The 12,954-nt window shown below is 35.0% G+C and overlaps 1 protein-coding gene across 1 annotated transcript; it reads left to right on the top strand.

Moving 5' to 3' along the window:
* The first annotated feature begins 3,226 nt into the window (after positions 1–3,226).
* Positions 3,227–4,568, top strand: LOC149575108 (floral homeotic protein AGAMOUS-like). Its single transcript, XM_089815999.1, has 6 exons — positions 3,227–3,382; positions 3,609–3,676; positions 3,758–3,857; positions 4,119–4,148; positions 4,303–4,344; positions 4,455–4,568. Exons 1-6 carry the CDS (start codon positions 3,227–3,229, stop codon positions 4,566–4,568), a joined length of 510 nt encoding a protein of 169 aa, XP_089672125.1.
* The last annotated feature ends 8,386 nt before the right edge of the window (positions 4,569–12,954 follow it).

Here is a 12,954-nt window from a genome sequence, read left to right as displayed (position 1 = left end):
AGGTTTTGAAAAATGAGTATTTATAATAGTTAATAGCTCTAGTGTGGCATTTTTCAATTCTTTGGTATTCTCTTCTAGATCTACATTATTGGACTTGGGCTACTTGGAAGCCCATTGTGGCTGGTATGTTCAAGCTCTTCTAATGCACTTAATACTTTTTAGTTTCATCTTTCTCTTCACCAAAGGATAATATATTTTTTATTAGTTAAGATTTTTCTTGGAGAAAATATTTTCTATCTATTAACCCTTAGTCTCTACCCCCTTTCCTAACTACGTTATGTGCACCCAATTTGGATCAAACTCCCAAATCTTCTCCTCCATTTTTGAGAGGATACTTTCTTTGAGGCCATAATCTACACAATTAATTATTTCTAAAGATTGGCAATTCTACTTTTCACATAGGGTAATCTACTCTTTCTCATATTTTGGTTTATATCAACATCTCCAAACCCCTTCATAAAGATGTGGATTTGATGGTTAGGGGTAGGCCTTTGAGATGCAATTGCTAGATTATAAGGACATATCCTTTAGGTGTCATTGGTGCTTCTCTACTAGTTACATGACTTTGAATTTATCTCCTTTATGTAAGAAATATTCTACCACTTGTTGGAAGAATACCTATGAAGATGATTTGACTATTGATTTTATTGCTTCTTGAGAGGACAAATCCTTGAATTGATGTGCACCTTGAAGCTTATGTGACCTTGGTGTGGCATGTTGTTCTTACTGGGGTTCCTCTTGCTTCGTGTTTGATTGCCCCAACTTTAGATACCCCAACTAAATGTTTAGCTCTTGCTACACTCTTGGATATTTTTGTTGAAATGTCTCTTCCTTGGCCTTGACTTCTCTTGTGGTTGATATTTTTCTCCCAATTGGCTCTCTCCTTGTCTCTTGTACAATTGTTGATTCCCCAATAGAGGAATTACTAATGGTTTCATATAGTAGTGGGGTCCTAGAATATTTTATTTCTTGGATGGAAGAAAGGTTGCTCTTCCCATCTTTCTCTTTCATATGTTATGAAATAATAGCCTAAGAATTAGGGTTTGGACCCTTGATTCCTCCTAGTTTTTTTGCTTTGATAAAAGAAACTATAAAAAAAATCTCTTTTTTTTAATAACTTTTTCCTTACTTTTCCTTTAAAATTTGACATCTCATAAGATTTGTCCCATTTACCATAATGCATGATTCATTATGGGTTCAAGCCCTTCCCATCTAATTATCTAATCAAACAATGTAAGTTTGTTTACATGAGTGGTTTACTTATTTGATAGGCACAATAGACCTCAAAAATTGCATAAAACTAAAAGGAAATCATTGTCACAAATAAGATAATTAAAAGAAAATGCACATCCTAAAAGTTTCTTTCTAAAAAAATCAAATTATTTTTAAACACTCTTGCTAGGAGATTGACACTTCTATGTTTTGATATTAATATCTATAAAAAATGGGTAATAGGCCTAGTAGAGACAACCATAGTGAAAATAAAACTATCAACTAAGTGACAACTCATTAACTAGGATCATAAATAGGACATCAACGACCAATTAACATTTTTTTTAAAAGTACCTAGGAGAGTTAGCCTAACTACTATCAAAACCATTATAGTCGATAGTATCATACTAGTTACTAGCAAGAAAACTAATTAGGTTAGTAGTATTAAAGTCCATATATAAAAAGTTCTCTTATTGGCCACACAGGACTAGATTTTAAACTTCATAAAAATCATCATAAAAATAGTTTTAAAATTAACACAGAATGCTCCTAGCCATCATTCGTTCTTCTCCTCAGAGGGGTAGCTTTCCTAGCAATACATCTAACTAGTTCTCTAATAGGAACATATAGAGTCTCTTGGAATAGTCATCATCTTCATTCGCCTTACCTCCCATCTTCTCCTGCTAAAGAAGCTGGAGAGTGGCTATTGCAGAATGCATAACCTTAAAATAAAATCCACTAGAGTGGTGAACCTTTTCTTCAAATCAACCAATAGGCTCTTCTGTTTTTCTAGGTCAATCCACGGACTCTTCAATTCAACTTCAACCTATTTGAAAGAAGATTTTTCCAAATTGGAGGTGAGAGGAGACCCTAAATAAGTGGGTGCATGTGAGTGTGAAAGGGGCCAAGGGTTGAACATGAGGTTTCATTGGGGGAGGAGTTTGACACTTCTATGTTAACAATGCAATACAATAAACATCATTAAGTGTTTATGCAAGGAACTAATTATAATTCTTAATCATAAAAGGAAATCTTAGGAAAAACAATCATAAAAGAAGCTATCTTGGAAGACTCTTTAAAAAATATTTTCAACTTGATAAATAGTTCTAATGAATAGGAGCTCATATAAATACTAAATTTTGAATTTTTGTTATATGTCATGGGAAAGGGAATAGAACCAATGAATACAAGCTCAAATAGATACTAACATTTGTTTGAGTGGTGGTTGTTGTTGCACCAAAAGATCGATCTGTTAATACCTGATATAACCACTAGATTTATAGAAAACATAAGAGATTATAGTTAAACTATGTTACGAATCCCAAAATAAGACATTTACGATTAATCCAACAACATTTGAATTCGAAATGATATGAGATCCCTCAAAATAACAAAAACAATTAGTTCTTTGCACCCCATACCATAAACCTCCAAAACAATTTCTTTTCCACATAAATTTAAATTACATGATTTATTTTGCTAATATCATATACACCAAATCTAAATACCAAGTTGTTTTTTCTTTGCATAGGAACTTGTAATACTGATTTGTGTAATATTTCCCCTCTGCAAACCTCTACATCACGATAAGACCCAGCACAATAGTGAAAAACATTTGGAATTTTAGATGATATTGTAGATTAGTATTAGAAATCACCTTACATAGGCAAAGGAGTCGGTCAGATAATTTTTAGTATTATATAATTTATTATTAAAGGAACTACCTTTGTTTAATTCTATATGTTAGTAATTTGGTGACCTTCAATTGGAAGAATTGTTTTATGGTTGATTTTATTAATCAACAGGAAAACAAATCTTTCTATTATTGTTTTTAGAGGAATCGCCAATTTTTACTTGAGCTGGCTTAACACCAAGTTAAACATTTTCATATGTTGATATTTTGGAGAGTGTTGTAATGTGTAGCTATTTTTCCTTTCGCTTATGACCTCTAAACCAGGCTCATAGATACCATGAAAAACACACAGAGAAAATAACACAACAGAATATTCAGAAAATGAGCGCTGAAAACTCCGGGCCCAGCAAGTCTATTTATAACAACAACTGTAACAAATGTACAGAAATCTCCAGAAGTAGTTTTTGGTGTATTATTAATGTGAATAGTTTGCAGTTGGAAGGATGGCCGCACATGCCTCTGGAAGCATTTTGTTCGGTGCCGACCATGCCTTGTGGTGTAATTAATTTAGGTTGACAGTTTTTGTAATACCCACTTTATAAAATTGATTGCGAATTGGTTCAACAAATAATTTTATGTCTCTTATATAATTGGTCTGACAAATAATTTTCTGTCTCTCTACTAAACCATGGGAAACAAATCTTAGCCAGTTTATATTATAATTAGATGGGGGATCACGCTTAATTTTGTTACCATTATGCAGTCGCCATGCAAATCAGAAGAGGTCGAAGGATTGAAGCGAATGATACAGTCCAAGGATAAAATGGTTAGGTAAGTTTACATTGGCTTCTTTATATCTTAGTTGATTTAACTATCCAAAGGCAAATAATTTCATTGTAGTTTTCCTTTTAGGACTTTAATGGGGCAGGAACTGTCATCTTTGTCTTTCACTGACTTGGAGAAATTGGAGCACCAGGTTCAATTAGGAATGAATAAAATAAGAGTGAGAAAGGTAAAAAGAAATTTAATTTTAAAGTAGTTTCATTTTGAGTCTGTTTGAAACAAAAAGATTTTTGGAGTTTTCAAATGGCTACCATGGTCTTGGCAGCTTTAAGGGTATATTAATGTAGGAAGGATTTGAATTTGGTGGTAAAAATAAGAATTAAGGAAACATTAAAAAACAAATGCTCTTACAAAATGATAACCCATGTCAATTCAGGCATTTAGAATTTTGTTTTGCAATTTATTCAATTGTTGTTATATACTATGGCAGAACCAACTTGTGGAGGAGCTTCAAAGGAGGGTATGATCAATATTTAATCAATTTTTAATTAGAGGTTTCATGTATAATTATTGAATACACATTGTGATCTAGGTTTTCCTTTTGAATTTCTTTGAGCAATGATATTTTTATATATAATCAGACTCTCAATTCATATATTGTTGGAATGACTCAGAACGATGAACTACAAAGAAATAACGAGGTACTATTTAAGATGGTATGTTACATAATTCTATGTAATAAACTATACAAGACTATCACTCCATAGAATGTAATTATTTATTGTAGATTATCTTTCTATATAATGTAATTATCTATATTTTCTAGATGTGCTCTAAAGGGACAAGATGTGTGGAGAGAATTACGAATGATAATGTTGGGGTTTCATCAACTAAAATAACTAGCATCCCTTGGCAAAAAAACATATTGCAACAATGGTAGGGGTAGATTCTACTCTTCCATAAATTGGATGCTCACTGTTTTGTATCCATGCATTAGTAGGAGCTTAATGAACATATACTTGTTGAGAAACATGTGTCTCAACCTTGCAATCCTTTCTAGGAAAATTCCAGAATTTGTTTGTGGAAGTTTTCCACTTGTTTATGCATTGGAAAATGGTTAGTGAGTTGTTAAAATGAGTCTTGTCCATAGTAGAATATAGGTAAGTCATTTTTAGAGCCTTGATGACTCATTTTGTGACTTTTATGGGGGTCTAGACTAAGAGACAAAATTGTGGACGGGATTACTATTTTAACCTGGTTGTTTTTTCATATTGTAAATGTAAATGTCAAAAATGGGAAACATGTGGCATGGTAGTTTTGCCCATGGTTTTGTAAAACCATAAGTGGTTTCCAGGTTGTAAAATCACTATAAAAAGAGGGCTTGGGGAGGTGTTTGTGTAATTGAGTTTAGTTTGCAAGACTGGTGCTAGAAGGAGTCTCTCGAACTTCGAGTTGTGGTGATGCGCTCCTGTAAGAACTTGCATTGCAAGTGTATTGTAATCATCTTGGTTTGATAATACATTATGCAAGTTTTGGAGGGTGGAGTTTTTCTCCCGGAAGGGTTTCCCCATGGTAATCATTGTGTTGTGTGTTCTTTGTTATTTTGATTATGTTATTATGCATTTCTTGAGATCTTTGCAATAGTTAATTTGATTTGCATAATCGTCCTCTTAAAGATTAGCTTAGGAAGCGATTCCATGCACTTTTGCTTCCTTACAAGTGGTATCAGAGCCTGGCCAGTTTTGGTTCTATTTGTTGGGTACAAGGTTTTTTGAGCTAATCAAGGTTTGAGTGGGAGCTTGTGCAGAGCATTTCATTTCTATGTTGCAGGATTAAAAGATGGCAAGCATGTCAGGGAGAATTGATGTTGAAAAGTTTTTTGGAACAAACTTTGAGATGTGGAAGCTGAAGACGGAAGATTTGTTAATTGATCAGGATCTATGGGATGCGATTGATGAGAACAAGCTGAGGCCCACAGATCCAACATTAGCTGCACAATATGATGTGAATGATAGAAAAGCTATAGGTCTCATTAGATTGTGTCTTGCAGACTCGATTCTGATTAATGTCCATGAAGAACCTACCAGGAAGAAGCTTTGGAAAAAGCTTAGTGAGATCTATCAAGTGAAATCACTTGTGAATAAGATTTTCTTGAGGAAGAAGTTGTATTCCTTGAGAATGGAAGAAGGTGGACAAATTTCTGAGCATCTGGAAAGGTTTAATATGTTGGTGACTCAGTTGACCTCAGTAGGGGTGCCAATGGATGAAGAAGAAAGGTGTCAAATCTTGTTATGTTCGTTGCCAGACTCATGGGATAGTCTTGTGATGGCTATAGGGAGCACTTTAGTTGTCTTGAAGATGGAGGACGTTGTTGGTTCTCTACTTTTTGAGGAGATGAGAAGGAAGGTCTCTTTGAATGCCAAAGAGGCTTTGAGTGTTCGTGGAAGACCAAAAGAAAGAGGCAAGAACGAAAAGCAGCATGGCCATTCTAAGTCCAAAAATAAGGAGAGATCGAAATCCCCTAGTAAGTCCAAGGCAATGTACTGGAATTGCGGCAAACCTGGACACTTCCGACAGGACTGTAAAGAGGAGAAGAAAAAGAAGAAGAAGAAGAAACAAGATTCTTATTCTAAGTTTGAGAAGGAAGATGGAGATGCTTTCATTGCAGCCTTGGCCACTCATGCAGGTGAAAATGCATGGTTAATAGATTCAGGTGCATCTTTCCACATGACTCCTAATAGGAACTGGTTTAGTAAGTATGAAAATTTTGATGGCGGTAAGGTGTATTTGGGTGATAATTCTGTACTTGATATTGTTGGTCGTGGAAGTATTCATGTGAAATTTTCTGATGGTAGAATTAGAAGATTTGATGGTGTCTTGCATATCCCTGGACTAGCAAGGAATTTGTTATCTATTAGTAAGCTAATAGATGCAGGTGTTGATGTACATTTTTTTGAAGCAGGTGTAAAAATGGTGAGAGGTGCTATGGTAATAGAAAGAGGAAGTAGATTGGGTACATTGTACCAACTTGATGCACACACAGTGGAGTGCAATAGTACTTCTAATAAGATTGTGAAAAAGACTATTCAGTTGGAGAAGGAGAGAGTTTCTCTTTCAACAGATGGTCGTGGTTTTTGGGTACCCAAGGGTGCTCTGTCTACCGAATCAAAGTTGCCTATAGAGAAGACTATGTTATGGCACCAGAGACTTGACCACATAGGTGAGAAGGGCCTATGAACCTTGAAAAATAAGAACCTTGTTGATGGGTTGAATGACTACAATCTTGAGTTTGATTTTTGTGAGCATTGTATCTATGGTAAACAAAACCGCATTCAGTTTTACTCGAGTTCTAATAAGTCTTCATGTATTTTGGATCTAATTCATTCGGATGTATTTGGTCCAGTTGATGTTCCTTTTATTGGTAGATTATTTTCTTTCATTGATGATTTTAGTAGAAGAACATGGGTTTATTTCCTTAGGAGTAAAGCTGAAGTTTTCAGTCGTTTCAAAAAATTTAAAGCAATGGTTGAATTGTGGACTGGAAAGAAAATAAAATGCTTGAGAACTGATAATGGTGGTGAATTTTCCTCCAATATTTTGGACACATTTTGTAAAGATTGTGGTATTAAAAGAGAGAAGACAACTTCGTATTCTCCACAGCAGAATGGAGTTGCAGAAAGAATGAACAGGACCTTGATGGAGAAGGCTAGGAGTATGCTAAGTGGTGCTGGACTAGAACAAAAGTTTTGGGTTGAAGCTGTAGCCACTGCCTGCTACTTGATAAACAGGTCTCCTACATTAGCTCTTGTTGATAAGACACTAATGAAAGTGTGGTTGGGCCACAAGTCTTCACTTAGACATCTGAGAGTGTTTGGTTGTGAGGCATATGCTCATGTGCCAAAGGAGAAGTGAACAAAATTGGACAACAAAGCTATCAAATGTATCTTCATCGAATATATTTATGGTGTGAAAGGATACAAGCTTTGGGATCCTATTGCACAAAAGGTATTTTATTCCAAAAGTGTTATTTTTAGAGAAACTAAGCCTTTTTCTATTATAGTGCAGCCAAAACAAATTAAAGAAAAGAAATATGTGATTCAACTTCCTACTACACCTGAGAAAGTTGAATCAAGGCCCTTAGAAAGACGAGATGTTGAAGAGAGCTCTACGAGTTCTGAATCATTAGAGGAAGAGGGAGAACCTAATCATGAACCTGAATCTCCTCAACCTGAACCAGATCTTGTTCGAAGATCTACTAGACAAAGGAAACCGCCTAAAAGGTATGGGTATTCTCCTGATGATTGGAGGTGCATATTTGCATTGAATGCTAACATTGATGAACCAAGATCTGTAGAAGAGGCTCTTGGGATGAATGATTCAAAGTCTTGGAAAATAGCCATGGATGAAGAAATGGTAACTCTTAAGAGGAATCGAACATGGGACCTTGTACCATTGCCTGAAGGACGGAAGCTTGCTGGTTGTAAATGGGTGTTCAAAAGGAAGATGGGTTTAGATGGAAGCATTGAGAAGTATAAAGCACGTTTGGTTGCAAAAAGTTACTCTCAAGTTGAGGGAGTAGATTATGGTGAGATTTTTTCTCCAGTAGCCAAAATGACATCCATTAGATTTTTGCTTTCTATTGCAATAGCTTATGATCTAGAGATCGAGCAAATGGATGTGAAAACTGCTTTCCTTCATGGAGATTTGGAGGAAGAAATTTACATGTCACAGCCAAAGCACTATGTGGTGAAAGGTAAAAGTCATTTGGTCTATAAATTGAAGAAATATTTGTATGGTTTAAAACAGAGTCCTAGGATGTGGTACCAGAAGTTTGATACATATGTGTTGAGTTTGGGATTTGTACGATCTAAATCTGATCACTGTATATATTTCAAATCTGATGGTGATGGTTTCTTGGTTATTGCCTTGTATGTCGATGACATGTTGTTTATTGGCAAAGGAAAAGGTTTTATTGTAGAGTTAAAATCTCAACTCTCAATAAAGTTTGAAATGAAAGATCTTAGTGCAGTTAGGCACATTCTGGGAATGGAGATTATACAAGATAGACGGAACAGAAAGCTTTCGCTAGGCCAAAGTAAGTATGTTGGTACTATTTTAAAAAGATTCAATATGCAGGATGCAAGACCATTGAGTGTTCCTGTTACTATAGGATCAAAGCTTTCTAGCTCACAGTGTCCTACATCCCATTGGAGATGGAAGAGATGAGTTGAGTACCATATTAGAGTGTTGTTGGAAGTTTGATGTATGCTATGGTTTGTACAAGACTGGACATTGCCCAAGCAGTGGGAGTACTTTCCCATTATATGTCTAATCCAGGAAGAGCACATTGGGATGCAGTAAAAAGAGTTTTCAAATACTTGCGAGGTACCTTAGAGTACTCAATATGTTTTCATGGAATAGGAAGTGAGCATTCCTTGGATATTCGAGGCTATGTGGATTCAGACTGGGCCGGTGATGTTGATAGAAGAAGATCCACCAGTGCATATGTGTTTACATTATTTGGTGGTGCAATCAGTTGGATGAGTAAGCGACAGGCTGTGGTCGCTTTGTCCGCTATTGAGGTAGAGTATATGGAAACTACTCATGCTTGCAAAGAAGCCATTTGGCTAAAGAGATTGTGTTCAGATATAGAGTTCAAACAGGGTGCAGTGACAATTTATAGTGACAGCCAGAGTGCAATTTGCCTAGCGAAGAACCTGACTTTTCATGCGAGGACCAAGCACATTGATGTACAATATCATTTTGTGAGAGATATGATCGAGGATGGCAAGGTGAAGCTAGAAAAGGTAGAGACTTTGGTGAATGTTGTTGATGCATTAACTAAGCCCATGAGCACAGAGAAATTCAGATGGTGTTCAGAGTCTATGGGCCTCTCAGCCCCTTGCAATTAAGTCCATGATATTTCATATCCCCTGACTCTTGCAAGGTGTTCGACAAGTGGGAGAATGTTGAGAAACATGTGTCTCAACCTTACAATCCTTTCTTGGAAAATTCCAAAATTTGTTTGTGGAATTTTTCCACTTGTTTATGCATTGAAAAATGGTTAGTGAGTTGTTAAAATGAGTCTTATCCATAGTAGAATATAGGTAAGTCATTTTTAGAGCCTTGATGACTCATTTTGTGACTTTTATGGGGGTCTAGACTAAGAGACAAAATTGTGGACGGGATTACTATTTTAACCTGGTTGTTTTTCCATATTGGAAATGTAAATGTCAAAAATGGGTAACATGTGGCATGTTTTGCCCATGGTTTTGTAAAACCATAAGTGGTTTCCAAGTTGTAAAATCACTATAAAAGGAGGGCTTGGGGAGGTGTTTGTGTAATTGAGTTTAGTTTGCAAGACTGGTGCTAGAAGGAGTCTCTCGAACTTCGAGTTGTGGTGATGCGCTCCTATAAGAACTTGCATTGCAAGTGTATTGTAATCATCTTGGTTTGATAATACATTGTGTGAGTTTTGGAGGGTGGGGTTTTTCTCCCGAAAAGGTTTCCCCACGGTAATCATTGTGTTGTGTGTTCTTTGTTATTTTGATTATGTTAGTATGCATTTCTTGAGATCTTTGCAATAGTTACCTTGATGTGCATAATCGTCCTCTCAAAGATTAGTGTAGGAAGCAATTCCGTGCACCTTTGCTTCCTTACAATACTTTGGTTGTTTAGTATAGGCAACAATTGTTAAGCAAACAACCCTCTATATATTTTGTAATTATTCTATGCCAAATTGCAGTAGTTTAAGGTGGTTAATGTTATATTGGTGGCGCCAAATGGGCAAGGATACATGTGTTATTTAAATTCTAGATGATTTCATGGATCTATGAGAACTCTCAATGCATGTTCTATTATTTGAACTAAAATGTTTAATACATTTTTCTAACATATTTTTAGGTCATTAATAAAAGAAGATTTTTAAGATCTTATTGTGTTTTAAAGGATGTAACTTCATGATATACTAGAGTACAACTGCATTTGAATAGACCATACAGGATCCTCAACTACCCAACTTCATCAAAATCTAAAACCAATAAAAGTCTTGAAATGCAATGCTTTCATATTAACCTCTTGAAATTTGAAATTGTTCATAATAGAACTCTAATACCATGTAACTAAATTTTTTAGGCATCAATTAGATTTTCCAATCACTCATAATTCAAAGCAAAATAAAACAAAAAGAAAAACTTGGAAACATGCCAATTTTTTTTTAAATTTTGAATTGGAAATTATTTTTGATAAGTAAAAACAAACTATGACTATAATAAGTTTGCAACAATCTTGAGGACATTTTATAATTTCATTTTGTTAATTAAAAAAGGCTCTAGCTTATTATTTATATAAAAAAAGATTTTGCAACACTCTTGAGCTACAACATCAAATAGCTAAAAGTTTATTGGGCTCTCTTACAAATTGCTCTCTTGGAACTTTTGAACATCTCAAGAAATTACTACTCAACCCATACACAATTTTTGTTGTTACCAAATCACAAATCCTTTAAACGAAAAAAAGCACATAACTTTATTTGTGCACTACGTGAACTCTTACCAACTAATGTATGTCATTTCTTTTTTGTCATGTACTATCCAAATCAATTCCTCACAAAAAAATCAAATTTCAAGATAACCTACCCAAATAAATTTCTCTGTCAAAGATAATAAATTGAGTAATTTAAAGGATGCAAACCTAATGTATGGAGACAATCAATAGGTTGTATCTACTCCTAACATGTAGGTGAGTAATTACTAGAGCACAAGGAGAGGCTCAAGTAAGATAAAATAAATTTGAAATTCTAATACACCCTTTTTTGTCCTGAGTGGATAAATGAAATCATTTTTTAATCAATTCAATTAAGCCCAAAACAATTCTTAAGCATTCACCGCTGTCTATTGGAAATAACAAGAGGGAAAGTAAATAGGGGGGTGAATCAATACTTCAAAAATTTAACCATTAAAATATTCACCACACATCCATCTCACAATTTTCATGTAAACTAAACTACCAACCAAAACATATTCATCCATAGCATGAAAATAAATAACACATATGACACAAAATATTTGGTTACCCAAAAACCCTCCAATGAGAAGGTAAAACTGGGGTGGTGTTGGAATACTTTAGAATAACTGAGCAAAGGGGGAGCGGGGAGGGGGCAGGGGGTGGGGTTTGAATCGGTTATCCAAGGTCCAGATGTATAACTAATAAAGATTCACAACTTAATGAACCCACAAAACATTATTCATGATGCATGCATCCAGAAATCACTTAAAACTTGTAGGTTACTATCAAATCAACTTGCAAAAATGTATACATGAAACATAACAGATTCATCAACACACTTGACACAATGATTTATGTGGAAACCCAATTTGGAAAAAACCGCCAATAACCTGCTACTCATTTTCACTCTTTTGAAGTGATGGCCTATGAAAAGCCAACCCTGTTATAGGTTACAATATACACTATTAAATGTGACCCTGTTAAAGGATTTCAATCACCCTGTTAGGAGTGAGCCTTGTTAGAGGACTTTAGACCATTCACTTGAAATATTGTCCAATTAAAAGATTTACAAATGACTGTTAGGTCAACCTTAATCTAAAGGATTTACCCTGGAGTGATACAGTTGTTAAAGAGTAACATTAAGGATTTGATTTGATAACAACTTACAACTTCATTTGTAGATTACAAATCACCGTTCAGTCCTCCATTCTACTTGGCCTTCATACATTGCATCTCTGATAGCTTGTTCACCCTTCAAGCATTCATATCCTTAAACCTTCTTGCTTAACATGTTATTCTAGACTCTTTTCTAGGTCACTTGAGGAAGCAAAAAGCTTGTCTCTATCTCTTCCTTAGGTTCTCACACATGAAAACCTTGCTTCATGACCAACCATTCCTATAAATAGGAATTAAGATCTTTTGTTGCTAATACTCCATCATCCAATTTAGGGTTTGGATGGATTAAGTAGGATACAATGAATCTACCCCACATTCCATATCTCTTCTAGAAACTTCTCCTTCAATCCTCTTTGAATTTTCCTAAAAATGGTTTGCCTTGAATTTTGTGCCTCCATCTCATCTATCTTATCTTCCACCTAGCTCAAATAATCCAATAAAAAAAACTTGTTAGCTCAGATCCATCGAATTCATGATCTTTTAAATAATGCAATAGCTCAGCATTATCTAGCTTTTGATGCTCTGTAGATACTATGTTGCTTGGCATCCTCTACAAAATTACTCGGCATGAACTAAAGTTTACTAGTGCTCAACATCACCTAAACTTTACTCGATATCCATTGTTCTACTCGGCATACACTAGA

Source organism: Cupressus sempervirens, chromosome 2 (assembly GCF_028749045.1).
Source record: "Cupressus sempervirens isolate cs-2001-9-10 chromosome 2, ASM2874904v1, whole genome shotgun sequence".
Classification (NCBI taxonomy): domain Eukaryota; kingdom Viridiplantae; phylum Streptophyta; class Pinopsida; order Cupressales; family Cupressaceae; genus Cupressus; species Cupressus sempervirens.
Note: the sequence above shows the minus strand (reverse complement) of the source record. Positions and strands in the feature narration are given on the sequence as shown.